Genomic DNA, 27,101 nt, shown 5'->3' with positions numbered 1-27,101 from the left:
AGTGGTTAGTGTGTGGCAGACAGAATTCTTTGTGCTTTGTGTGTGTTTACATCCTCACAAAGCTTTACAGGAGGTAATGATATTCCGCTCAAATAATAAGAAAACAAGCAAAAAAAACACAGGTGTTATTTGCTCACATCAGAGAGCTGGTTAGTGCTGACACAAGGATTTGAACCCAAGCAGCCTGGCTGCACACCTCACAACCCTCACCTGTTGCAGGTCTGTAATAAGCAGTTTGCGTAAAGCAGGTAGACAAACTGTTTATGTCTACAAATGAACTGAAAAGGTAGAGTCCAAAAGATTCAACCTCATTTAATACTGCCTTAGGTGCTCGGTGGGATATACACTGACGTGATTCCTAAGAGGGCAATTTGGTACTAGCTAGACAACAACAAGTTTACAAAAAAGATACAAGAAGAGTGATGCTTTTTGGTCTTCACAGTGTACAATTTAGTAGGTAGCAATTGTACTTCTTGAAATCTACCTAGTTATAGTCTAATACAGGCATCTGTAAATGTGCATAAAAAGATCAGCTGTACTATTTTTTATGGTAAGGTAATATATTGACACAGTTCTCTATCAGTTGGTGCCTGGCAAATAAACTTTATACTGTGGAATTGCACACAGCCTTTAGAAAGAATGAAGTAATAGTATTTGATGATAATGAACTTCAGGAGTTTTTTACAGGCAATCAATTGATAAACATAATATTTTCTCATTTGACATTCTCTAAAGGAATAGTGCATATATGTGCAAGTAATATATAGAATATATATTTAGAAGGATACAACAGAAAAACCATTATAGCATTTTCCCCCTCTGGGTAAGGTACCCAGGAGTAAAAATTTAAGAGGAATGGTTTAAACTACATGAATGTATAGATTTTCACTTAAATACTAAGTAGTTGAAAGATTTTTTAAAACAATGAATAGTATTTTTTATTTTTTGTATCCTTAATCTACAATTACCTGGGGAACATTATGTTTACTAGACTACCCCCTTCACCAAGTCCTCCCAACAAACCCCACTACAGTCACTGTCCGTCAGAGTAGTAAGATGCTGTGCAATCACTACTCATCTTCTCAGTGTTGCACAGCCCTCCCCGTGCCTCCCCCCATATTATACATGCTAATCGTAATGCCCCCTTTCTTCTCCCCCCACCAATCCCTCCCTTCCTACCAATCCTCCCAGTCCTTTTCCCTTTGGTAACTGTTAGTCCATTCTTGGGTTCTGTGATTCTGCTGCTGTTTGTTCCTTCTGTTTTTTAATAAAGAGTGATTTTAACTTCATTCCTTTTAGCCATTGAAATCTCTTCTGTTTGAAAGCCAGTTGGTAGAGCTCAGTTAGCATGTCCTCCACATCCTCATCAACCTCTCCTGTGATGCACTTCCAAAGTTATAGACGATCCGTCTGAAAGGGAAAGGAATGCCTAGACAGAAGTTTGTCTTCATTTGGCTGGGTCTGCCGCAGAGACCGTGAGAACAGATGCAGCACAGTGCTGTGTCCTGGTAGCAGTGCATGGCTTGGCTGCTGGAGCGGAGGCTCTGTCCACCGTGTTAATCCTGGTACTCTGGAAGATGGCTTCCTTTGACATCAGCTCCTGACTCGGTTTCTCAGTTTCTGCTCCAGTCAGTTGCTAGGGTTATGCATCTTTACCCCCGGGACTACTTCTCCATGACTTGCTCTCCTTTGGTCTTAAACCAATGTTTTTCATCTGATCACCTCTGAATTGGGTCCTTTGGCCAATAGTAGAAGCCATGGGTTTCCCAAGTGGCCTCCTTGACCTCAAAACTATTCACTAAATCATTTCTCCTGAATTGTGTAAATGGCTTCTGACATAGTTCCACTTCTAGATGCCATTTCTGAGTTACCCCCAAACTACCACAGTCTGCCCAGTCCTTCCCTGACAGTATTTGAAGCTCATTTATTTTTCATTCTATTTCACAATATTTCTGTGCTGACTTTTCCCCACAGATTATACCTTTGATGTAACTTAATGCCGATCTAATATAAGCTATTGTCTAAAAGATACATTATTTATGTTATCATTTTATTAAACATATTCATGCTCATTTAGGATTATGAATTCCTAAGAGATGGGTTTGTTGTCATAAGATTTGTTTGTATGGATAGAATTTGAATCATTTCCACAGTGCATATTTTCCTAATATGTCCTTTTTGATGACATGGATAGGAGTAAATATTGATACTACTCTATTCTTAGTGACCACAGATGAAACAGAACATTATAACTAGTCATGTCATTCCTCGATTACATTGATCTGGTTTCAGTTTATAAAGCAACATGTACTTCCATGCAACATGTTGTATATTTACAAGAATAGCTATTCTTTATAACTAGTAGGACCTGAATCATGCAAACTGCACCTTCATGCATATTTCCGATTCTCTGTGCTCCCTCCAAGTCGGCCTCATGGAAAACCATCTGTTTACGCCAGCATATAGGCCAGGGCTCCTTTCATAAATGTCCTTGGGGAGGAACCTTTGGGTACTACAGCAAACCATACTTTAGAAAAGATCCAAGTGTCAGGACACTAGTTCTGAAGTAACGGTGAGCATGAGAAAAAAACAGAAATAATTCAGGAAAAATCAGATTTGATCTGCATTCTGCAATGGAAATATTTTCTAAAATGTGAACTCCATCTCTTATTTTGTATTCCTTAATGTACTAGTTAATTATTAAAATCAAATGGCTTGTCTTTCTTTCAGAGCCCTAACATTTTGAAGATATAATGTCATTCTTTTTATAGGAAGGAGAAAAATTACTTGAGCATTGGAAAGAGAGCCTTAGGGAGCTATTGTGCCACACTCCAGCGAGAGCTTTATTAACCAAACTTCTGAATGAACAGGAAGATAAATTCAGATTCAGAAAATATTTCTATTTATTGTAAGAAGTTTGCAAAGATCGCTGGAAAATGTCCCAAGAATTCAATGCAAAATTACTGTGGCAGTATTTTTCCCACCTTTCCTTCCCAAAATAATAAAAAGCAAAATGACAAATAAATTACATTGATAATGGATACTCTTGAATCAGAATAAATTAATGAACTGTCTAATTAAGCACAAACAAAAGGTAGGCTTTTTTTTTAAGTAAGTACATAAATGGATCTTATGTATATCCATTTTCTTTTCTGTTCTCAGGTGGATAAGGCACTCTGATGTTCTCAGCAAGTATGTCTTTTTTTCTTTTCTTGTTAAGGTATTGAAATACACTCTTATGAAGGTTTCGCAAGAAAATCAATCTGGTTACTACATTCACCCATATGATCGAGTCCCCACCCCATACCCAATTGCAGTCAATGTCATTCAGCTTAGTAAGATGCTACAGAGTCCCTGCTTGTCTTCTCTGTGCTAAACTGTCTTCCCTTTGACCCCCCCCACACGATGTGCACTAATCATAATACCCCCCAATCCCCTTCTCCCTCCCTCCATACCCAATCTCCCCCACCCCTCTCATTTGGTAACCGCTAGTCCCTTTTTGGAGTCTGTGAGTCTGCTGCTATTTTGTTCCTTCAGTTTTGCTTTGTTGTTATACTCCACAAATGAGGGAAATCATTTGGTATTTGTCTTTCTCTGCCTGACTTATTTCACTGAGCATAGCACCCTGTAGCTCCATCCATGTTGTTGCAAGTGGTACAATTTGTTTCTTTCTTATGTCTGAATAGTATTCCATTGTATATATGTACCACCTCTTCTTTATCCATTCATCTACTGATGGACACTTAGGTTGCTTCCATAGTTTGGCTATTGTAAATAGTGCTGCGATAAACATGGGGGTGCATATCTCTTTCTGAATCTAAGAAGTTGTTTTCCTTGGGTAAATTCCTAGGAGTAGAATTCCTGGGTCAAATGATGTTTCTATTTTTAGTTTTTTGAGGAACCTCCATACTGCTTTCTATAGTGGTTTAACAAGTTTACATTCCCACCAGCAATGCAGGAGGGTTCCCCTTTCTCCGCATCCTCACCAGCATTTGTTGTTCCTATTCTTCTTGATGTTGGCCATCCTAACTGGTGTGAGTTGATATTTCATTGTGGTTTTAATTTGAGTTTCCCTGACAATTAGCAATGTGGAGCATCTTTTCAAGTGCCTGTTGGCCATATGAATTTCTTCTTCGGAGAAGTGTCTGTTCATATCCTCCACCCATTTGTTAATTGGGTTATTTGCTTTTTGGGCGTTGAGGCATGTGAGTTCTTTATATATTTTGGATGTTAACCCCTTGTCACATATGTCATTTAAAAATACATTCTCCCATACTGTAGGCCGCTTTTTTGTTTGCTTGAGTGGTGTCCTTTGCTGTATAGAAGCTTTTTAGCTTGATGTAGTCCCATTTGTTCATTTTTTATTTTGTTTCCCATGCCCAAGGAGATGCTTTCAGGGAAAAGTTGCTCATGTTTATATTCAAGAGATTTTTGCCTATGTTTTCTTCTAAGAGTTTTATGGTTTCATGACTTAGATTCAGGTCTTTGATCCATTTCGAGTTTACTTTCGTATATGGGGTTAGACAATCATCCGGTTTCATTCTCTTGCATGTAGCTGTCCAGTTTCTGCCAACACTAATTGTTGAAGAGGCTGTCATTTCCCCATTGTATATCCATGGCTCCTTTATCATATATTAATTAACCATATATATATATTCTTGGGTTTATATCTGGGCTCTCTAGTCTGTTCCATTGGTCTGTGGGTCTGTTCTAGTGCCAGTACCAAATTGTCTTGATTACCTTGGCTTTGTAGTAGAGCTTGAAGTCGGGGAAGATAATCCCCCCTACTGTATCCTTCCTCCTCAGGATTGCTTTGGCTATTCGGGGTCTTTTGTGGCTCCATATGAATTTTAGAACTATTTGCTTTAGCTTGCTGAAGAATGTTGTTGGTATTTTGGTAGGGATTGCATTGGATCTGTAGATTGCTTTAGGCAGGATGGCCATTTTGACAATATTAATTCTTCCTATCCATGAGCATGGAATGTGTTTCCATTTATTGGTATCTTCTTTAATTTCTCTCATGTGTGTCTTGTAGTTTTCAGGGTATATATAGGTCTTTCACTTCCTTGGTTAGGCTTATTCCTAGGGATTTTATTCTTTTGATGCAATTGTGAATGGAATGGTTTTCCAGATTTCTCTTTCTGCTAGTTCATCATTAGAGTATAGGAATGCAACAGAGTTCTGTGTATTAATTTTATATCGTACAACTTTGCTAAATTCAGATGTTAGACCTAGTAGTTTTGGAGTGGGCTCTTTAGGGTTTATCATGTACAGTATCATATGTGCACTCCTTTGGTTCTTAACTTTCACAAGGACATATGTTTTATTGTGTTCTTCTATAAGAAAATGTAGCCCACTGCTTCTGGTCCCATAGGTTACACGTTGCCCTAATGTATTTATGACTCTTATGTGGGCTCACTGTGCTTCCTTTTGGGGTTTGCTGAGATGGCAGGATACAGGCTGTGTTAGCAGGGGCTGGTGAGGAATCAGAACAGGTTCCTCTAGGAGGATATAAAGCACTGCCAATTTCTTTGACTTTTAAGCTATTGGTAGTTGTACTCTGGTAAATAATTTTGTTATACAGAATCATTTAGGTTTAGGGCTAATCACAGTGGTGCATCTAATCCCAGTTTGATCTTTACTATCTTGTATCAGTTTACTAAGGGTACTTTTGTTGTGAATTTTTACCTTGGTTATGACTTTTTAGTGTTTAACCTTATTTAAATAAATTCACTTTAACAGTCTTTATGCCGCTTTTCTATTAACTTGGGTTAATCATATGACTGTGGTGGTTGGCATGAAATTTATGAAACCTTGGTAACTAAGTCGAACTATTGTTGATGGCTTAATTTTTCTCAGTGCTGTTTCCCATAGGGGGGTGTTAAGCAAGGTGTCGTGAGCTGCCTTAGAAAGCGTATTGGCTACCCACTCCTTTCAATCTTCAGGCTAGTTGATTTAGAGTCCTTTCTCACCAGAGGGCAGATACTTGCAAGTGTAATTTTGTTAAAAACTAATAGAAAAGCTGGGACCAAATCTATTCGTTTATGGAGCAGATTTGCTAGTCTAGGCATTTTCTGTGGCTTTGTTTGTTGGAAAACTACATGAACCTGAGTTTTATGGGGCATATAGGGGGGAACCAGTTTATATTAAGAATCTATATAAAAGTTAAGCCATAGTGATTTGATCTAACAGTCTTATTCACTTTAATCACACCATTCCAGTTGAAATTCATACTTAAGTGCAGCTTGTTGTAAAGGCCCTTCCTTACTCATATGTATCTGGATCTCTAAGCATTTTGCCGATAGGCAGAGAGTAGGCCTGGGAATTGAATATCAGGGTTTTCGGGCTTGATACTGGTTACTAACAGCATGTTTAGTGCTTCCATGTGCTCATACTTGTTTGGGGGGTTTGACAAGATATTTAATAAATGTGGGGTGTATTTGGGGGGTAGGAGGGTTCACGCTAACTATATTGGTGTTTATTAGATTAAGTTAATGAGCACAGCTATAGCTATTAGAATAAGTATTACAACGGTATGGTGTCTACATTAACAGTACATGTATGTCTACATCTATTCTTATGCTTTCTCACATACATACAACTACATTTACGTCTATGTCTAGAATATCCATATTTTTTAATAAATTCTGTATGTCCTGTAGACATTGACTGAATAACACCTGAAGGTTTATATGTACAATTCACAGTTCAATTAAAGTTTAGCTACAAGTTATGTGCTTGAGTTTGAGCCTCAGACAGACGTGAGTTCAAGCATCCCCAAAACTAAAAAATACCAGAGAAATGACAGCATGGTTTTGTGTGAGCCTGGGTTGATTAGTCACTAATCCACTGAGATATCTTACTTAAGAGGAACGAATGAGTGACTATGAAAGAGATGGTCCTGAAGTGAGAACTGGGTGCCAGATATAATTCGGTTTAGCTACCCCACTGTCAGTGGGCCCACAGTGAGAAGAGGGACATGATTGTGGAAGGAATTTCATCTGAGTTCAGGGTGATTCCTGTTGGATTGTTGGATCTGGTTTCACGTAGAAATAGAACGAATGTTACTATGCCCAGAAAGATAAAGGGAAGGATAAAATGAAGGCCGAGGTTCAGGTGAGGGCAGCCTTGTCTGCTGCAAAGCCGCCCCAGAGCCGTTCTAGTAGATTTGTGCCAACGTGCGAGATAGCTGAAAGGATGCTGGTAATGGCTGTTGGCCCTCAGAAAGACTTGTGTTCTCACCGTATGCTGTTGATCAGGTGCGACATTTATTCTCAGGAATGCTGTTCCTATTATTGTAAATAATAAGATGCTCCCAATGTTTGAAGTGCTATTATTTGCATAGGATCCATAATCTAAGCCTTGCCCAATGTGCATAAATAAGCAGATGAAAACTACGTATGCTCTGTAATCATGCATGTATCGAGCGATTCACCCATTACTGGATGCCCCGGCTGATGTGTGTTACCGACGAGAATGCATTTAGTGTATCTGGTGTTTAGGGCATTTGCCAGAAAGAGGCCTGGTAAGATTTGTGGAATGAAGCAGATCCCTCAGAGTGAGCCGAAGTTTCATCATGCTGAGGTAGTAGATGGGGAGTGTAGGTCAGTGAATGAGTTTTTGATAGTTTGGACTAGGGGTGAAATTTTCACATGTTGGTCATGAAGTTCTTAGAGTTGAATTACAATGATAATTTTTTATGCTGTTGTCCGTGGATCAACACGATGTGGGAATCATGATGGTATACATTGTGTTTATTTCAAGCACAATCTTTGAAATGAGTTTTTCAGATTTTTCTTCAAAACCTTCTCCTGTTAATGGTAGGCTTGGGTTGATTTTAAGCGGCAGGGTTGTCTACATAATTGTAATTAATTTAGTGGCTCTTTCATAGCTTTAATAGTATTTCTTATTTATCTTGCGGTGATGTTGGCTGGTTTTGAATACACGGCAGCCCTAGCTGCTGAGGAGTACCCTGAGGTTTGCATGGCTAATATGGCTCTACTGGGAACACTTGTGTGGGGGTGTTGCAGGAGATTCTATTGGTATATTTTGTGTTGAAAAATGAGGAATGAAAGGTTGTGTTTGAGTTTTATGGTCCTTGGCATTGGGTTATTTATTAGATACTAGGGGTTCTGGGTTTTCCAGTGATGAGGCCGTGGGGACTGCTGCTTTGTGTAGTTATGGTACTTGGCTTGTGACAGTGACAGGGGGGTTGGCTTGTGACTGTGACAGGGTGGTCCCTGCTGATTTGTGTTGTGCTAATCATGTAGGCTACTTGAGGGAATTCAGTATTATTGGGGCTGGAATAATTGTTATCGGAAGGATAACGCAGTGTAGTTAGCTAAGGCCTTTCTGGTTGGATACCAGCAGTGAGACGTTTAGGTGAAAATGTGAATGGACTTTGACGCCTTCTTGTCAAGTGAAGTCTAGTAGTAGGGATGCTGAGTTTTGGCTTCTTGTTAGAGTGGTAAGTGGTCATGCGTGGTGTACAATTGTAGAGAAATAGCCCAGTAGCTGAGAAAATTTGAAGAGATGTGAAGGGGGTTGAATTTTTAGCCTTTGTGTTAGAGCACAGAGTTGTAACACTGGTATGAATCCTAGGACTGTGGCGGGCAATTAGGGCTGTGAGTTTTAGGAGCGGGCATATTTGCACTGCACCTCTGGGGTCTTTAGGGCCCTCACGGCCTTTGTGCTGAGGTTGTGCTCTCTCCAGGACTCGCAGCCAGTGATGGGCTGACTGACAAGCAGGGCTCCCCCTGCCCAGTGTGCGGATCCCTCTGCTGGCAGACTGTGCTCGGCACTCCCCATAGGCCTGGCTGAGACTTTGTCAGATTTTCCCTGAAGTCTGCGTCCCATATTCCACCATCCTCATTCTTCCCTGTTCTCCTTTCGGGTGTCAGGCCTGCGCTGAGTCAGAATGCTTCAGCACCTGCTCCTGCACCTTCATTTCTTTCTCCTCCACAGGTGTTTCCCTGGCAAATCACTCACGTGTCTGATTCCACGTTGGCCTCTGCTTCCGAGAGAACCCGAAGTGGTCCCCTAAGAAATCAAGAAAATTCCACTTTGGCTACACTAGACTCCACTGATCTTGTTATCAGGCATAATGGTGACAGTCAAGCTAGATTAATATTCAAGGTAGGAAAGGAAGAATGACCTTTGTCTCTCAATAATGACCTACTGGAGTGTACAAATTAAACCTTGGGGAATATTAGAGTGTCACTGAGGGTCTGGGTGGGACTGTGAGTGCTGTGTGAGCATGTCTGTGTGGGTCTCTGAGGGTCACTGAGGGACCCAGGGAGGGCCTGGGAGGGTCTCTGGGAGTGTCCCCCTGATTGGGAGGGTCATGGGGCTCTGGAGCATCTGAAGAATGCAGAGTGAGGCAGTGTGATGGACCCAAGGGAGGTCCGAGGTGCTCGGAGGCTAAGTTTTGATGCCGCTGAGGGCCTTCGCATGTCTGTGAGGGTCTGTGAGATATGGTCTCACATACTCTGTGAGGATTGTTGAGGGTTGTGAGGATCTGTCATGGTCTCTGTGTGGGTCCCTGTGAGGGTCTGTCTGTGTCCCGGTTAGTGTCCCTCAGGGTCTTTCAGGGTTTGTTTGCGGGTATGTGAGTGTCTCTGTGAGGTTCTGTGAAGGTCTGTGAGAGCCGCTTTGACAGACCCTGTGAGGGTTTCTATAGGTCTCAGAGTTTCCCTGTGAGGTTCCGTGAGATGTTCTGTGAGGGTCCATGTGAGGTGCTATGTTTCTCTGTGAGAGTCTGTCTTGGGGCTTGTGTGGGTGCGTCAGGACCTACATGAGGCTGTTTGAGGATGTCTTCGTATCACTGTGAGTGTCTTTTTGAGGGTGAGAGTCCATGAGTATCCCTGTGTGTGTCTGTGAGGGTCTTTGTTGGTCCCTTTGAGGGTTTTTAAGGGTGTCAATGAGGGCCTGTGAGAGTCTCTTTGAGGGTCTTGGAGGTTCGGTGAGGGTCTCTCAGTGTCTATAAAAGTCCCTATATGTGTCTGTGACAGTCTGCGGAGGTCCACATGCGGGTTTGCTGTGTGTCCATGTACATGTCTGTGAGGGTCTGTGAGGGTCAAGTGAGTGTGTGTGAGGGTTTGTGTGAGTCTGTGTTTGGGTCTGTGATGGTTTCTGTGAGGACCTGCGTGAGTCTGGGGTTCTGTGAGTGTCACTGTGTGGGTTTTATCGAAGGTCTGTGAGGATCTGTGCTGGTGTTTGTGTGTCTTGAGGGCCTGCAAGCATCCCTGTGCGGGTCTGCGTGGTTCTCTGTAGTACTGTACAGGTCTGTGTTAGTCTGTGAGGGTCTTTGCGTATCTGGGATGGCCTGGGATAGAAGATGTGAGATTGTGGGAGGGTCCCTGTGATTGTGATTAGGTCTGTGAAGGCCTCTGTGTGGGACTGTGATGGTCCCATAGAAGTCCTCTGTGAGGGTCTGTCAGGGTCACTGAGAGGGTGTGTGTTGGTGTTTGTGGTTTCTGAGGGTGTGTGGTGGTTCCTGGGATGGTCTGGGTGGGTCTGTAAGTGCCTGTGTGTGTCTGTGAGTGTCTGTGAGGGTGCCTGAGGATATTGAGGGTTTAGGGTGTGTTTGTGTGGGTCTGTCAGGGTCTCTGAGGTTGTGTGAAGGTCTGTGAGGGTCTGTCTGGGTCTCTATGTGGGTCCATGAGGGACTGTGAGGGTTGTGAAGGTCTGTAGGAGGGTCTGTGATGTTCTGCGAGGGTCTGTGAGCCTCCGTGTGAGGTTCTACGAGGGGCACTGTGACGGTGAGTGAGGGTCTCTGTGAGGGTCCATGCTGTTGGGTAAGGGTCCCTGTGGGGTTGTGTGGGGGTCATTGTGAAGGTGTGTGAGGGTCTCTTTGAGGGCCATTTTGAGGTCTGGGATGGTCTGGGAGGTTCCCTGTCTGTGTCAGAGAGGCTCTTTGTAAGTCGCTGTGAGTAGTGTGCCTGTGAGCATCTCCGAAGGTCTGTGGAGGGCCCCTGAGGTTCTGTGAGGCTCTGTGGGGGTGTGTGGGGTGTCTGTGAAGGTGTGTGGAGCTAAGTCAGAATCTCTGAGAGGCTGTGTGAGGGTTCCCGTGAGGGTGTGTCAGGTTTGCGGAGGGTACGTTTGGATCCCGCTGAGAGTCTGAGTGTGTGTGTGACGGACTCTGTGAGGGAGTTTGAGGTTCCTTGGAAGGGTGCGCGAGACTCTCTGAGGATCTCTACTGGTCGCTCTGAGGTTCAGTTAGTGACAGTTAGGGTCTCCGTGAGGGACTGTGGGGGTATTTGAGGTTTCCTCAGTGAGTGTGACAGTCTTTGATGGTCTGTGTGGGTCCTTGAGAGTCTGAGAGGTCTTTCCGTGTCCATGTGAATGTGTGTTTGGTTCTGTGAGGATCTGCGTGGATCTGTGAGTGTCCCTGTGAAGGTCTGTGAGGGCCAATGTATGGGTGGGTGTGTCTTGGTGTCTGTGAAAGGCTTGATGTTCTGTGAGGGTCTCTGAGAGGGTCCCAGTGAGGGTCTCTGAGGTTCTGTGCCGGACTGTGAGGGTCAGTTGGTGTCACTGTGAGGCTCCCTATAAGGGTCTCTGACGGTCACGGAGAGGGTCTGTGTTGTTCTTTTGTGGTCTTTCAGGGTTTGTGAAGGTCTGTGAGGGTACCTGTGAGTGCCTTGGGGGTCTCTGTGAGGTTCTGTTTGGGTCTGTGAGTGTCTCTGTGAAGGCCTATGTGGTTCTGGGAGGTATTATTATGGTCTGGGAGGGCACGCAGGAAACTGTGATTATTCCTTAGAGGTTCTGTGTGTAGGACTGTGACGGGCCCTTTGACATCATGTGAGGGGCTGGGGGTGCGCCCTGTGTGGCTCTGGGAAGGAGGGTCTCTGATGGTTTGGGAGTGTCTGGGAGGGCTAGAAATGTTGTCTGTGGGGGTCTCCATTGTTGACATTACCGCAGTCATGGCAGGAGAAGAACACAGGGGCTTGCCTACCCTGTTTCCTGCTGTTCCTTCAGCCCCATCTGTGGCACTTAACCTGCAAGGGTGTTGGTACCCTATACCTCCATTCTTAGAACTCATCTCTAGGGGCCCGTGAGAGGGCCCAGCTGTCCCGAGCCCTGGTTACCCTCTGTGCCCCTCCCCTGACCAGAGGTGGGGTCTCTCTGCCCGGGATCCCAGTCCCACAGGCTTTGGCTGGGCTCTCACCGGGGCCCCTGGAGGAGCCGGGGAGCTGCACACAGAGGCAGATGCGGCTCCACGGGACAATGCAACACCAGCATCTGCACCCATTTGACTCCTCCACCCCGGCCCACCTGGGGGTGGGGTGTCCTGACAGGCACGGGCGGGGCATGGCCGTCCATGGGCTCTGCATCAGGGCTCCCGGAGCAGGACTCACCCCCAGGGGCGGCCCTGTAGCTGGCCAATTGTGTGCACTGCATTTGGCGGAAAGTTTACATCGCTCCCGCTTTCCCGTGGGGACTGGCCAGGGTGGAAGGGTGTAGGCTGGAGCAGAGCCCACAGTGGGCCATCCTGGACTGCACCCTCATTGTGTACAGGTCACTTCCAGCCCGTTGTGTGACAGATCCTGTGTGATGGCCTCTTTCCCCTCCGAGCCCTGGGCTGGGCAGCGCTGGGAGCCAGGTGAGCGTTGCTGTGGGACCCCAGGCCCGTCCCTATCCCTTTAAAATCCCCCTGGGAGCCTTCTTTGGCCCACGTGTGGACGTAAAGGTTAGAGACCCTGAGTCAGTCTCAAGGGCCCCAGCCCTGTCCAGGTTTATTCAGTATATTGTGGGAAAGTCAAGCTTCCCTGCCTGTGTGAGCCTGGCCCTCTGTCACAGGTCCCCGAGGCAGCTCTTGGGCTCTGGGGGCTGGTGTGGGTGGAGACCCCAGGGCGGGCTACCATGCGGGAGCTATGGGCCCTGAGCTGCTCCTCCCCTCTGGGCTTGTGATGGCGGTGGGTCTCCAGGGCTCCTCAGTCCCTGCACCGTTGTGGGGTGCAGCATGCCATTTTGCCACCAGCCTCCCTGAGGGGAACTTTTCAGACACTTTCTGGAGCCTGAGGGAAATTTCAGCTTCTGTAAACGTCTCCCTCACAGCTGCCCAAGAGCACACAGTGGGGCCGGCTGAGCCAGATCCTTGGGTTGGGGGGCGTCTTAACAGGTTTTCCTCATCTTCTCATGTCCAGATGCTTTTGTTTTTTAATAGGGCTCTCATGGAAACCTAAGGTGCATCGAGGGCAAGGGGTGCATGTCGGCATGCCACACCACAGGCATCCTCAACCTCCCTTTCCACCTCTCGGGAAGCCACGGTGGCTGCGTGTGAAGAGCGGACCCTGACTCCTTCCCTTCCCCCAGCAGGGCAGAGACAGAAGCCACCACCTCTCCTGAGAGAAAAGCATGTATTTTGGGAAATGATAGAAGTTGAGGTAGGAAGAATCCATCAGCACTGAGTTGATGTGGTGATATGAGGAAAACCAAGTGTTCTTCACACGATGTGGATCTTTTCATGAAGAAACGTTGTCCCAGGAAACACATGAAACCCCGCTCCCGCTGAACCGAGGGCACATCTCTCTGAATCATAGGATGCCTTGGGCAGTGGAGGGTGCAGGCTGAGGCACCTGCCGCCCTTGGCCCCTGCTTGCGGGGCCTTGCTGGGCACCCCAGCTCATGGGGTGGGAAGGCCCTGTTGCCGTCCTTGTCTCTAGCCAGCCTGCTCTTGCCAAGACTGCTGTGACCCTTCAGGGTCGCCTGGAGATTACAGGGTTTCTCTCTCGTCGCCCTCCCTTGCTCTTCATAGGAGAGAAGCCTGTGGTACCAGAAGTCTGTGGCACCATGTTCTCCTGCGGGAGCCTGGAATTGCCCTTTGTGCCAATTTAAGTCCGAGGGAGGACGTCCATGTTGAAGTTTGATTTTCTCACCTAGGATCCGTCCCACAGGGGACGATGCTGTCGCAATCCCCTGAGCCTTGGCAGCCCCGCTGTCCGGAGCAGATCTGCTATTCTCTTGTCCTTGGCTCTGGGCAGTGGCTGTCGGAGGCCTGCCTTTTTGCTGGGGAAGTTCACTGGAGAAAATCCCCCGTGGAAAGTGCTGTCTCTTTTTTGTGAGGTGGCTTTCTGGAGGAGCCTGTTCCTCCTTCTGTCCCAGCTGGCAGGGCTTGCTTCTTAAGGATTCTACTGTTTCCTTATCCTTATTTAGTATACCATTGTCCTGCGAGACCCTTGGTTCTGCTGATCTTTTTTCATGCTGTCCTTGGTCGGTCCTCCTACAGTGTTTTTCCTCACCAGCAGGGACAGCCATCTTGCTCTGGCTCTGATGTGGCTCCTCCCGTCTCCAGGACCCCTTAAGCCCCTGGCGGCTCTGATGTGAGGCCCATCTACTCAACATGATGTCACCTGACACATGCGCAGCTGATGTGTCCCCAGTTGATGTGCTCTGCGAGCTGCTCGGAGAGCTCTGAGAATCTGAACAGTCTGCAGCAAAAAACGCCTGGGAGTGCTGCAGGAGCGCGTGAGCGTCGCAGTCCTGAAGCTCAGCAGGGACACTGTCCGCAGGCTGCTTCCCAGACTCTACCTTCTCGCAGAGCTCAGAGTCTCTGTGCTGTGCATGAAGGCGTGGCTCTTCCGGATCCTGAATCACACCCTTTACACTTGGCAGTGTTGGGATTTTATTTGCCCCTGGAGTCCCTGATCTCCTCAGATCCACATTAGTAATTTGGGAGTTGGCCCGCACACTGGATTTCAAGGTGACTTTCCAAGCAGAGGCCTCCTCAGCCACCACCGAACCCCCGTCCTCATCAGCACTTGAAGAAGGGGACCCAGTGCTGCCCTCCAACACTGTGATCCTGCAGTGGGGGACTCCTGCGGCCCAGCCTCCACCCTCCCCACCTGACTCACTCCTGGCCGTGGCTGCACCTGGGCCCATCTCCAGGCTGGCTCTGTGGGCCATCACGGCCATCTCACTGTGCCACATTTTGCCCACAGACACGCACGTGGAAGTTTGAGCAGGTGGCCTGCTCACCTGTGCGGTCAGAGGGGCCTCTGAGTACGCGTGGCCATCACCAGGTGGGGTCTCTTCCATGGTGTTCTGGATTTCCTCATACGTAGGTGAGGGGGCTGGGACTGGACTCACTGGGCTGAAGACTTGAGCTTTTTTAACCATAGCGGGTAAGGTCTTCTCACTTTCTCGCTGCTTCTCCACAGAACAGTATTCCAGATTGTGCTGGGATGGGGCCGCAGGCTGAGGCAGGACCTGTGTTGGGGCCACAGGCTGAGGCAGGGCCTGGGATGGGGTCAGAGGCTGACACAAGGGCTGAGATGTGGCTACAGGCTGAGGCAGGGGTTGGGTTGGTGAAATGTGTGGCCGTACTATAGCCTGATATCGGAATGATAAGGCAGGAGAGTGTCCATTGAAAGAGACAGAGCGAATCTCTTGCTGGGAACCAGATTCCCTGGCATTAGCCTCCAGCGACTCGCTGTGTAGAAAGGGGATACCCCAGAAGAACTGTTCGCATTTCTGCTGTAAATGGTCCCCCAAATCCTTAGTATCTGTGGGCTTTCCAGGACTGGCCAGCTGCTCTGGTTTGCCTTTTGTACTCTCACCCAGGGACTTCACAGTCCCCAAACAATTCAGGCGGTGGTCTGACCCATCTCCCTTTTCGTTCTCCTTCCACATCTTCTGCTCTGTTCTCCTGCTGATTAGTGTCTCCTGCAGCTTCTGGGTGTCAGGGTTCACAAATGAGGGGCTACAAGCCTCTACCTGTTTGTCTGTGGGGTGTCCCCAGAATGAGACCTCTGGTGGGTGTTGGGGCAGGTGTTCTTGCTGCGACTTGCATTGTGAGGAGGTTGAGCGGCTCCAGGCTTTGGCATCTGCCTGACACCTGGAAGGGGCTGGCACGGGCGAGGTTGCGCGACCAACGCCTGAGATGACTCGGGTGTGAGAAGCCAGCCAGTGTGCATATGGGGTCGAGCTTCATGGGAGGGTGCCTAGGCGGAGTGCCATTGAGTCACGCTGAGTGTGAGTCGGAGTGGGGCTTGGTGGTGGGACAAAGGAGGTCATCAGAGGTGGAAAGCAAGGCTCTGAATGCGTTGAATTTGGTGGGGAAGGGGAAGGACTACGTGGGAAAGGCTCTAGCGGCTGAGAGTCCCTCCCGGACAAGTCTGAATGGACACAAACTTTGGATGTTAGCAGGCCTGGTGAGCAGCTGGAGGCCAGATGTGGAGAGCGTGTGGCCAGAGGAGCCAAGGAAGCCGCAGGGCCCACGGCAGGAGCAGTGCTGTCCTCAGGCTCCCCGCATGGCCACTGGGCTCCCGCAGGCTCTGCTTCGGACCCCTCACTGGGCTGCTCTTGCGATGACATCTGAGAGTCACCGTTGTCAGGGAGCCTCCTCACGCGGCTGCAGAAGACAGGAGGCAAGAGCTGCAGCCAGGAGCAGCCAGGGCCAGGAGGGGCCGAGCAGGCCTGGCAGGGCTGAGCGCCTGAAGCCCATGGCCATGCAGGTCCCCATGCTGGCTGCACAGTGCTCCTGCTGTCCCCCAGGTCTGCAGTCACACCTGTCCCCATGTCTCCCCCACCACGTCAGTCCCAGGCTGCCTGCAGCCCTGGAGTCCCGTCATAAGGCTCTGGGAGGAAGGAGGACCCAGAGGAGAAGGGAACATTCTTTACCTTCTCAGAAGAAGTAACAGGTCCTTAATCTCTCCCAGGTCACGAAGGAATTCCCTGCAAGCTGGAAAGCGGAAGACGGGGTCATCGTGTTAAAGTCAGGGACCTAGGTGTCTTATAGGAGACTGAGGGCTACATCTCTTTAGGGGAGACATTGGGGAGGTTAGAGCCTGGAGCCCAAGCCTCAGTGTCCAAGCCACAGGATCCCTGACGGCGATGGCAAGACTCGTGACAGGGAACACTTTGCCATTTGCAAAGTGCTTCAACATCCATTGCCTGCTGCGGCCCTCACAGCGACTACCCTCTGGGGGAGACATGGCAAGGGCCACCTCACAGAGGCACATGAGGGAATTTAAATGTCCACACGTGGACCTGGAGTCCCCCCTTCCCAATCCAGACCCTCTTGGTCCACTCCAGCCCACCACATCCGTGCTGGGCGACACCATTTTCAGGGGTGTTGTGGAGCTCGGCCCTGTAGCCGGAGAGACAGGCTGACTCGGTTGGGCAGGGCCGGCTGACAGAAGATCACCTTTCAGAGATCCACTTTTTTTTTATACTTTTTCTTTCCATTTGCCTCCAAGTGATGCTGAGGGACCAGAAACATGACAGGCTGGGACCAAGTCTCAGTCACCTCCATAGACAAGCTGCAGAGGCTCTGTGTCTATACACAGGACTTCCTACATTTACCTAATAGGCCCCGAGGTGTCCTGTCCTTGTACTCATTTTTACCATAGATAAGAAGATTTTCCCTTTTCCTTCCATGAAGAATGTAGTGTGAAGTATTTTCTCTGTGGGACCTGCCCTGGCTTTCTTGCATCAGTGTATTTCTCTGCTCAAGAAACACACACGTGCTCAGACCTACAGGCCCCTCTGAGCTCCGTCAGGCCGCACTCTGCCTCCCGAGGCCAACGCCCCACTGCAGCCCCTTCTCAGAGGCACTGCGGGCTCAGCACTGCCCTCAGGTCAGCCTGGACGAAGCCTCGCCCTAGACCCCTGCCCCGGGAAGGCAGCTGGTAAATCAGTGCCCAGGGGCCTGTCCTCCTGCAGACATCAGATTCTTAGGATCTGGGCCTCAGCCGCCGGCCACTGGGTTTGGGATTTTGACCTGGAGCCCTTTAGCCACCTGGCCCCGTCTAGGGTCGTTGGCTAGATCCTCCTGCCGGAACTCGTGCCTGGCCTGGCTTATGCCTAGAAGGAGGATCTTGTATTCTTTCCTCAGTACAGATGATCTCTTCTTTCCCATCCCAGGAGCCTCTACAGCTGACTCCAAAAAGCAGAAGTAAAGATAGAAAAGAGAGGACCACATTCTGTTGGGTCTGGGCCAAGGTTTCCTTACCTTCCTGATGTTTCCATGTTTTTTAGATGGTAGTGATGAGGATGGATCACTTGCAAAGAAGGGGAGTAATAGAAGGAAGAGCCCCAGTCCCCACAGGATGCCTACGATGGTGTTAGGCACCCAGGAAGTGGAGCTGGAGCTCAGCCAGGTAGCTAGAATGCTTTTCAGACACAGGAGAGGACTCTCCATCATCTGAATCACACTGCTTCCCTCAGGCAACTGACCTCTGGGCCTGTGCTTGGGCACAGCACAGCAGGCGCACATCACAGAGCACTGGCCTTGTCACAAACTGTTTCTGGGGGCGGGGAGGGGACAGAGGAGGAGCAGGCGGAACCACAGCCCCTTCCCCACCATCCAGTCCCACAGGGCTCTGCACCCTACTGGGCCTTGTAGGTTCCTTCTTTCCAACTCTATTCACTCTGTCAGGGAGACATTAGCCACTTTTTCTCCCATCCGGACATTATCTGGTCCCCCCATTCCTTTTTTTAAGGTATCATTGATACACACTCTTATGAAGGTTTCACATGAAAAACAATGTGTTTACTGCATTCACCCATGTTATCGAGTCCCCACCCCATACCTCATTGCAGTCACTGTCCATCAGTGTAGTAAGGTGCCACAGGGTGACCACTTGTGTTCTCTCTGCTACACTGTGTTCTCCGTGACCCCCCACACCACGTGTACTAATCATAATACCCCTTAATCTCCTTCTCCCTCCCTCCCCCCTCTCCCCTTTGCTAACCACTAGTCCCTTCTTGGGTGTCTCTGAGTCTGCTGCTGTTTTGTTCTTTCAGTTTTGCTTTGTTGTTATACTCCACAAATGAGGGAAATCATTTGGTACTTGTCTTTCTCTGCCTGACTTATTTCACTGAGTATGATACCCTCTAGCTCCATCCATGTTGTAGCAAATGGTAGGATTTGTTTCTTTCTTATGGCTGAATAGTATTCCATTGTGTATATGTACAAACATCTTCATTCATCTGCTGATGGACACTTAGGATGCTTCCATATCTTGGCTATTGTAAATAGTGCTGCAATAAACATTGGGGTGCATTTGTCTTTTTGTATCTGAGAACTTGTCATCTTTGGGTGAATTCCTATGAGTGGAATCCCTGGGTCAAATGATATTGCTATTTTTAGTTTTTTGAGGAACTCCATATTGCTTTTCCACAATGGTTGAACTAATTTACATTCCCACCAGCAGTGTAGGAGGGTTCCCCTTTCTCCACATCCTCTCCAGCACTTGTTTTTCCTTGTCTTTTGGATGTTGGCCATCCTCACCATTGTGAGGTGAAAGCTCTTTTTGGTTTTAATTTGCATTTCCCTGATAATTAGTGATAATGGAGCATCTTTTCATGTGCCTGTTGGCCATCTGAATTTCTTCTTCGGAGAAGTGTGTTCATAACCTCTGGACATTTTTTAATCAGGTTATTTGCTTTCTGGGTGTTGAGGTATGTGCGTTCTTTATACAGTTTGAATGTTAACCCCTTGTTGTCTATGTCATTTACAAATGTATTCCTATACTGTAGGATGTCTTTTTGTTCTACTGACATTGTCCTTTGCTGTACAAAAGCTTTTTAGCTTGATGTAGTCTCATTTGTTCGTTTTTGCTTTTGTTTCCCTTGCCTGAGGAGATGCATTCAGGGAAAAATTGCTCATGTTTATATTCTGTTGGGAGCGAGCCTATGGACTTTAAGGAATACCAGTTATGTAAGTCTTAAGACAACAGCAATCATTTCTGCAGTATCCTAGAAAAAGCAAAGCTGCTTCCCTAGCCAAACAAATATAAATCTTGCGGTCAAGTTGCTAAGCAATATTTCCTCCTCTGTTCTTCCCACTGGCCTTCTAACCCTGCTAACACCCTGCTTCTCAAGAACACCCGCTGCCTCAGGGAAAGACCCCACCCGTAAACTCCCCAAGGGCCCCCACCCACAAGATGGCGAACCTCTTGCTTCTCTTCGGGGTCCTCCGCTCCCGCCGGTGCCAGCCGAGGCCCAATCACCCCTCTACACCTTCCCGCGGCATCCCCTAAGGCCCAATCACCTTCTGACCCACCCCTTCCTTGCTACCTGTATAAATTGAGCCTGCAAACAATAAACTGTGTCAGCTTGATCAGACATCCTGTCTTGCTGTCCGTTCTTTGTATCCCTTGCCCCTTCATTCTCTCCTCCAGGTCGTCAACCCCCGTTGACTGTCCTGCGGGTTGTTACAATATTCAAGAGATTTTTACCTATGTTTTCTTCTATGAGTTTTATGGTTTCATGACTTACATTCAGGTCTCTGATCCGTTTCAAGTTTACTTTTGTATATGAGGTTAGACAATTAACCGGTTTTACTCTCTTGCATGTAGCTGTCCAATTTTGCCAACACCAGCTGTTGAAGAGGCTGTCATTTCCCCATTGTATATCCATGGCTCCTTTATCATATTGTAATTGACCATATATGTATTCTTGGGTTTATATCTGGACTCTAGTCTGTTCCATTGGTCTGTGCGTCTGTTCTTGTGCCAGTACCAAAGTGTCCTGATTACAGTGGCTTTGTAGTAGAGCTTGAAGTTGGGGAGCGTAATCTCCCCTGCTTTATTCTTCTTCCTCAGGATTGCTTTGGCTGTTTGGGGTCTTTTGTGGCTCCATATGAATTTCATGGCTCCACTGTCATTTTGCCATCCAATAATTTATTCAAGAGGTGCCTCGGTTTAAAAATAATGACCAAGCACCTTCATCTCCTCTCCGTAATAAGTAACCTAAGAGAGATTCAAAGGATATTGCATATCTAAACCCAGAACTGAAATGAAATGGAATCAACTCTGATTCTCTTCTCTGCAAGGATAGGGGATAGAAAGAGAAATTAAGTTGAATTATAGTAAAACAAAACAATACATGTTTTTGCATACCTGAGCCTGTGGCCTAAGAATTATACCTGCTCTATAAAATGCAAGAATTATGTTTTAAGTAGATAGCTATCATCTAACGAACTCAATAATGTATGTGTGTAATATTGAATATATATAATGAATATGATGTATTATATAACAGTATGTAATATTGAATTGTAATATTAACATTAAATATTAATATTACATTGACAAAGATATTGTAGGTCTAAAGCAGGGACAGGATAAAGCAGTGGTTCTCAAACTAGGATAAAGTTTGTTATCAACTAGAGAGCTTTAAAATACATGGATGCAGAGGTTTCCTCCCCAAAGTTTCTGGTTTAATTGGTTGAGGTGTGGCCTGGGCATCAGGGCTTTTGCAGACAGTGACTAACCCCCGGCTCTTACTGAGCCCACCCTCTAGAAGTAGGCCTCTGGAGCTGAGTTAGGCTTACGAGGACATGTGTGCGTTGAGGAACTCTCAGAATGACATTAGAACTCTTCCTTCTGAAAAAGGCAAAAAGTCCTTTATGCCCCCCACGCCGCTTCCCTCCTTCCTCAGACTCTGGCACATACAGAGATGGCTGAGTAGCCAGGAAGCTGCTTCTAATTAGTCTGGGGCCTTTAGGAGCCATTTCTTTGTCTGCTTCTCAAAAGGGAGGCTGTTGGAAAATACAGTTACATGAAAAGATCACGCTGGAGTGGGAACAGGCGTGAACATGCTGATTTCTTCCTCCTCTTTCTTCTCCTGAAGTGCCTCTTTGAGAGTCAGCCCAGGTAAGAATAAGACATTTCAAAAAATGAAAAAACACCTGAGTTCCTGTACAGAAACCTTTCCAGAGCGAGGATGTGCACAGCAGGGGCTCTGTGGGAGTGTGGTTCAGAGAGTTGCACGACAGCCGTGTGCCAACACCACCACAGGTAAAACGCCGTCTCACATTTCTTGAAAGATGATTCCAAGGCCGGTCTTGTCTCTCCTGTGGCCCGCCTTGGTCCCTGGAAGTCAGTACTCCAGCCCTCAGGAACTCCGCTGTCCTCTTTGGCCTCTCTTGCTCCACCCTCTCCCCACAGGAGTGGTTCAGTCCGATTTGTCCTACTACAAAAAAGGAGTCTCAAAAACAGGACAAGCCCCACTCGGCTTGGTGCTGGTGCTTCCGGTAGCCAGCAGCAGCTCACCCAGCAGGGCCACCCCTGGCAGGCCTTGCGGGCCTCTGCTGCCCAGGTTACAGCTGTGCCCAGGCCAGCCCTGGAGGCAGGGGGGAGTCCTTGCTAGGAGCCCAACATAGTGCTAGAGCTGCAGGGAGAAGCAGGCACTGGCCCTGAGGAACCTGCGGTCACAGCTGTGACATCTGTCTCCAGGCTTTGCCATGAGTGCAGCTGAGTATCTCAAGCCCTGTCTCTGACAAGAGTTGATGCCATCACCCTCTCCCTGCCCTTGCCCGTTTTTGTACAAGGTGACGTGGTTCCTGGTCACTGCTCACTGGTTCACCTCTGTCTCTGAATACAGGGGCTCTTTGAACCATAGTAACTATAAGGTCATGAAGACTCCCTTCCAGGGAAGTCAGGAGCATGAATGAGTGTCCTTAGAATTTTGCTGCAGAAATCTGGCCTTACAGAGGAAGTGGGGCAGATGAATAAAGAAGCAGAGTGAGTTGTACACAGGAGGTGCCTTTTAAGTATACTTAAGATAAACCTCTATCTTACGTGCGTTTCCGTTACTGGGTTTCTAATTCTAGCAACCAAACAAAAGCAATCCCTATCCAGGCCATACATATTGCCCAACCCAAGCTCTGAAGAGCTAGGGAATCTCTTAATTCAGAACCAGATCATTATGACAGAACAAAACAATGGACTGTCAGTTTTGGCCAATGCCTGCTATGTGCTAGTAGAGGCAGGTAGGAGAACATGTATGAAATCCCTTTACGTGCCCTGCCGGGTATTTACATCTTCCATTATCACTGGGAACTTGCTTACGATTGTCTCATTACAATCGTTTTAATGGGTAAGAAAAGTCCGAAGAGTTAATTCACATGAGGTGGCAGTCAAGCATAGCAATTAAGAGGTTGGGCTTTAGAATAAAAACAGTTCCAAGTTTGAATCACAGCCCTATTCACTGAAGTATTTATGATTCGCTTCTTTTTAAACTTCTTACAAACTTTAACTTCCTGGTCTATAAAATAGGGAAAATACTAATGCCTTACAGGGAGTGGTGTCGATTAAATGAATACTGTGTAAATAAGTGTACATGGTGAGTATTCAATGTTAGCCTTAGTGTAAAGCATAAAGACACAGAGCTGGGCTCCTTTAGTATAGGTCCATTTGGCTTCAATGTCCTGGCTCTTTGCACTCAGCATGGGACCCCTGAAACAATAGCAAGATTCCCGATGTTTTACAAGAATGTTGCAAGGGCTTTTAGGTAAGAAGGCTATTACCTACTCTGGAAGTCTGAGAGCTGAAACTGGAACATTTACCTGTCTTGAATCTGTAGCTTGTGTTCACAATGTTGTTTTACATTGTAAAATCACAGGGAAAGGAACAGAATCATTGAAATTAGCATTACTTTTAATTCTTCCTGAACCTGAACCTGTCAGGTTCAAACCAGGGAATCTGGAATTAGCGGATCTTGGGAGTAAAAGTGCACCTAAATCGGACCCCCTGGGTGTGAGTAACATGCCTTCAGATGCAATTAAGTGCTGCCAGTTCTTTTCCTCAGGCTTTACTCATAAACCCAACAACAAGTTTTGGAAATCTCATCATGCCTCTCTCATTTTTAAGCATATTTTCATGTAGTTTTAAGGCAATTATACGTGTCCCATCCCATAGTAACCTTGATCCAGTAACTCAGCCGGAGTTTTCATTTTCCTTAACGTATTTCCCTCTTACATAAGTGACGCTATGAAGTTAAAATGAATGCAAAGGCACTTAAAAATTGTAAAGTTGGACATATTTCAAAAACAAGGTTTTAATAGTGTTAAAGGCTTTTAAAATACACAAGCTGTATTCAAAGTTTTGTGTAAATACCTCAGTTGGAAAAAATGAAGAGTATGAATGTGAAGTCAAGACCTGGGCTCCATCTCCAGCTCTCCCAACTCAAGCTACATACGACCTACGTCCCAGTGTCCCCTGGGGAAATGTGGAGTAGTGCATGAGGTCTCATAGAAAATGGTTTAAATAAATAGCCAGTGATAAATGCCATACTGTTTTTGCTTTAAAAGTTTTACTTTTAACCTTAAGCTCCACATCAATTCACAGCTGAGGAATCCTATGAATGGGTCTCTATCTGTAAAAGGCTCACTACTTGGTCCCAAGTTTTCTATCAAAGATCACAGCCCAGGTTTAGGAAAACTTCATTTCCCAGGTATACAGACATACTCCCACATCCCACATTTTTATCCTCCAAGATAACATACAAGCAAACAAAATCCTATTTCCAAAGGTTTTATTACATGTATCATTGGATGTTAATCTTTCTAGGCTTTGTAGCTAAAGTTTATCAGTGTGTAAACTCTACTTCATTCAAGAGAAACATGGCAGCTGAGTATTCAGAACACAAGTATCCATGCTTCGTAGGCATGCTTAAGGAGCGCCTGTCTTGCACCAACAGAAAAGAAAAAAACACCTGCACTTTGGGGGTGCAGGTACCCCATCCCATCCTTGGGCACCCACTGAAGCAGCTTGGTGGTTGATGACACTTCCATACCAACATGTGATTCAAAATGGGATCCCTTCCATCGTTCATCATAGTCTTAGAAAACCTGGAGAAGATATCACAAATTAACTAATCTTAAGCCAATGTCAGAGAAATGGGGAGAGAAGGTAATGCACAAGGAAATATAATACACAAAATATGCACTGTGTCATAAGCAGCATACATTTCAACAAAAAAGCTGGGGACAGATACGGTTTTTTAGATTATTAAAAATATTTATTCCAGGCAGATTCCCTTTCCTGTATTAAAAAGAAAACATGAATGGAAAAATTCAGAGACCAGAAACTGGGTTAAACCAATTCCCAAGTCCTTATCAAATAAGGTATCAATAAAGGAAAAGATATTTTGGACCTTAAAATTGAGAGCCTATACAAAACTTCGATGGGAGAAAAGAGAAAAAAAAAAAACCCACCAGCAAAATAAAGTCCGAATGACCATGTACTTTCTACAGTCTCATAAAACTACAGCACATAAAACTGTACTATTTAATATAAATACATAAAACTCCATGAACTTTTTGTGAAATTCTGATCACAGTGTATCATTTACAAATCTTTTGTCTTCTGATCATCTACACCTTTTGCACAGTTCTTGAAAACAACATCATCATCCCACCTCAGGGAAAAAAGGAAATAGAATGCTTTTATAATGTTTGTTTCAGGAAACAAGAACAGCATGCAAACTGCAAAACTTAGTCATTACACAGAAAGATACTCAACATGTACATCATTTGATGTGCTGATTACACCCAAAAGAATAAAAATAATTCTTAATAGGTTGTAATCTTGCTTTATAATAGTAGGAAGGCAATATCTGTTTAGAACATACATTCTTTGTACATGCGTGTATGCATGCCAGAAGAAACTTCACAGGGAAAATAAAGGATAGGGGCACCTTTGGAAATATTGTTAGTAAAGTCATTGGTATAGTACACAGAAATATGAAAAGCTGAGCACAACTAGGTCAAATATGATCTGCATATTAAGACATATTTTGACCTCCAAATGATTCTGTCTACTTCCAAAAAAGAAAAACTATATAGTTTAATATTAATATAAACATAATCTGAATAGATTTTTCTCTGACCACTCTCTCAACCCACTCCCAATAAACTTTTAGCTTCTCCTTCTCAACACCAAAACTGCTCTTCCATGTGGCTAAGTAGAGTGGCCAGTTCACGGTACTCATTTTACCAGCCCTGTCATTGGTATTTGACCTAGATCATCTCTCTAGGCCTCTTCCAGTGTTTTGTTTCATTGGCTTCCAACATGCCAGTCTCTTCTGGTTCTCCTCCTCCTCACTAACTGCTCCTCTTCTTTCTTGTTTCTTTCATCAAAATCCAATCAATCAGCACTTACTAAACACCTCATACCTACCAGGCACAGTTCCAGGCATTGATTGCTAATCATTTACCCAATCTCTAAATATTATTCCAGGCTGTCCTCTGACTTCTCTACCTAAAGCCATTCCCTAGTGATCTCATCTAATTTCATGGCTTTGAAAAACTTCTATAAATTGACAACTCCCAAATCCATCCTCTCCAACTTGGACTACTCAACATTTCCACAAAAAAAAGCATACAGAACATCCTAAACTTACCATATCTTAAATATGTCACCTCCCCTGCCTCCAACAGTAGTTTACTTTCTCCCCATCTCAGTCCTTTCAATTGCTTAGGTAAATACCTTGAAGTCTGGTCTCTGATAAAATGTCACCTTCCCAGCAAATCCTTCCTTGACTATTCTGTTGCCTCTGCATGGAGGCTGTAAATTTTTATAGCATATGGGCCATTGTTAAGGACTCAAAGTTTACTACGAATGAGTTAGGAAGCCACTGGATACTTCAGAGCAAGGTTGTGACCTTTCATTTTAAATGGATTACAATGCTGCTGCTAAAAAAACTGTAGTTAGGGAGGGAGAAGGTAGTGGGTGTGCAAGCAGATGACTGAGAGGTACTGCATCACCCCAGAGGGAGAGGGTAGCAGTGGAGGTGGTGAGAAATAGGTATGGTTTCAAAGGTAAGCCTACGGGGTTCCTTGATCACATATAAAATAACCAACCTGCCTCCTATTCAGCACCTCCTATAAGCTTTTTTGCTATACTTTTCTATGTATTACTTTTTGAAGTATTACATAAAATATTTATTGTTTTATTATTCTCCCTCTTCAGCTTTCTACTTCACTCTTCCAAACACACGTGGTATAGAAAAGAGTTCACAGATCAGGCCTAAACTAAGACTGTTATTCTTAAGACAGGCTGCTCACGAGGTTGCTCCATGGCTGGCAGTTGCGAACCTGGATTTCAGGAATCTTCTGTCATTGTGCCTAGACTGTCTGTACAAATATGGACTATGCAGAACACCTGCTTCCCTTCTGGGAGTCTGGATTTTGGTATGTGCTGTGCAGAGGTTGCCTACCAGACTAGCCCTAGTGAAAACCTCAGGCACTGAGTCTCTAATGTACACTCTCTGGGCAGAAAACACTGCACTGTATTTGCACTGCTGGGGTCAAGAAATTGTGCGACACTTCACAAAAGGGACAGAACATAAGGAAGAAATTGCAAACATGG

General features: G+C 46.0%; 2 protein-coding genes across 2 annotated transcripts in view; one reads left to right on the top strand and one right to left on the bottom strand.

Annotated features, from left to right (window-relative positions):
• Positions 1 to 27,101, top strand: part of LOC130680517 (uncharacterized) — a 634,026-nt gene that overhangs the window by 161,009 nt on the left and 445,916 nt on the right. The gene's annotated exons all lie outside the window — the stretch shown is intronic.
• Positions 13,170 to 15,644, bottom strand: LOC130680516 (spermatogenesis-associated protein 31E1-like). Its single transcript, XM_057491203.1, has one exon. The coding sequence runs from the start codon at positions 15,628 to 15,630 to the stop codon at positions 13,171 to 13,173; it is 2,460 nt and encodes an 819-aa protein (XP_057347186.1). The 5' UTR covers positions 15,631 to 15,644; the 3' UTR covers position 13,170.

The sequence above is a fragment of the Manis pentadactyla genome, chromosome 14 (genome assembly GCF_030020395.1).
Source record: "Manis pentadactyla isolate mManPen7 chromosome 14, mManPen7.hap1, whole genome shotgun sequence".
In the NCBI taxonomy this organism is placed as follows: domain Eukaryota; kingdom Metazoa; phylum Chordata; class Mammalia; order Pholidota; family Manidae; genus Manis; species Manis pentadactyla.
The sequence above is the reverse complement of the archived record's forward strand: the minus strand, read 5'-3'. Positions and strand labels throughout refer to the sequence as shown.

What these genes read in the sequence shown, in the direction of transcription:
- LOC130680516 (XM_057491203.1), bottom strand. Translation starts at nt 15,630, where the DNA reads ATGTGGAAGGAGAACGAAAAGGGAGATGGGTCAGACCACCGCCTGAAT.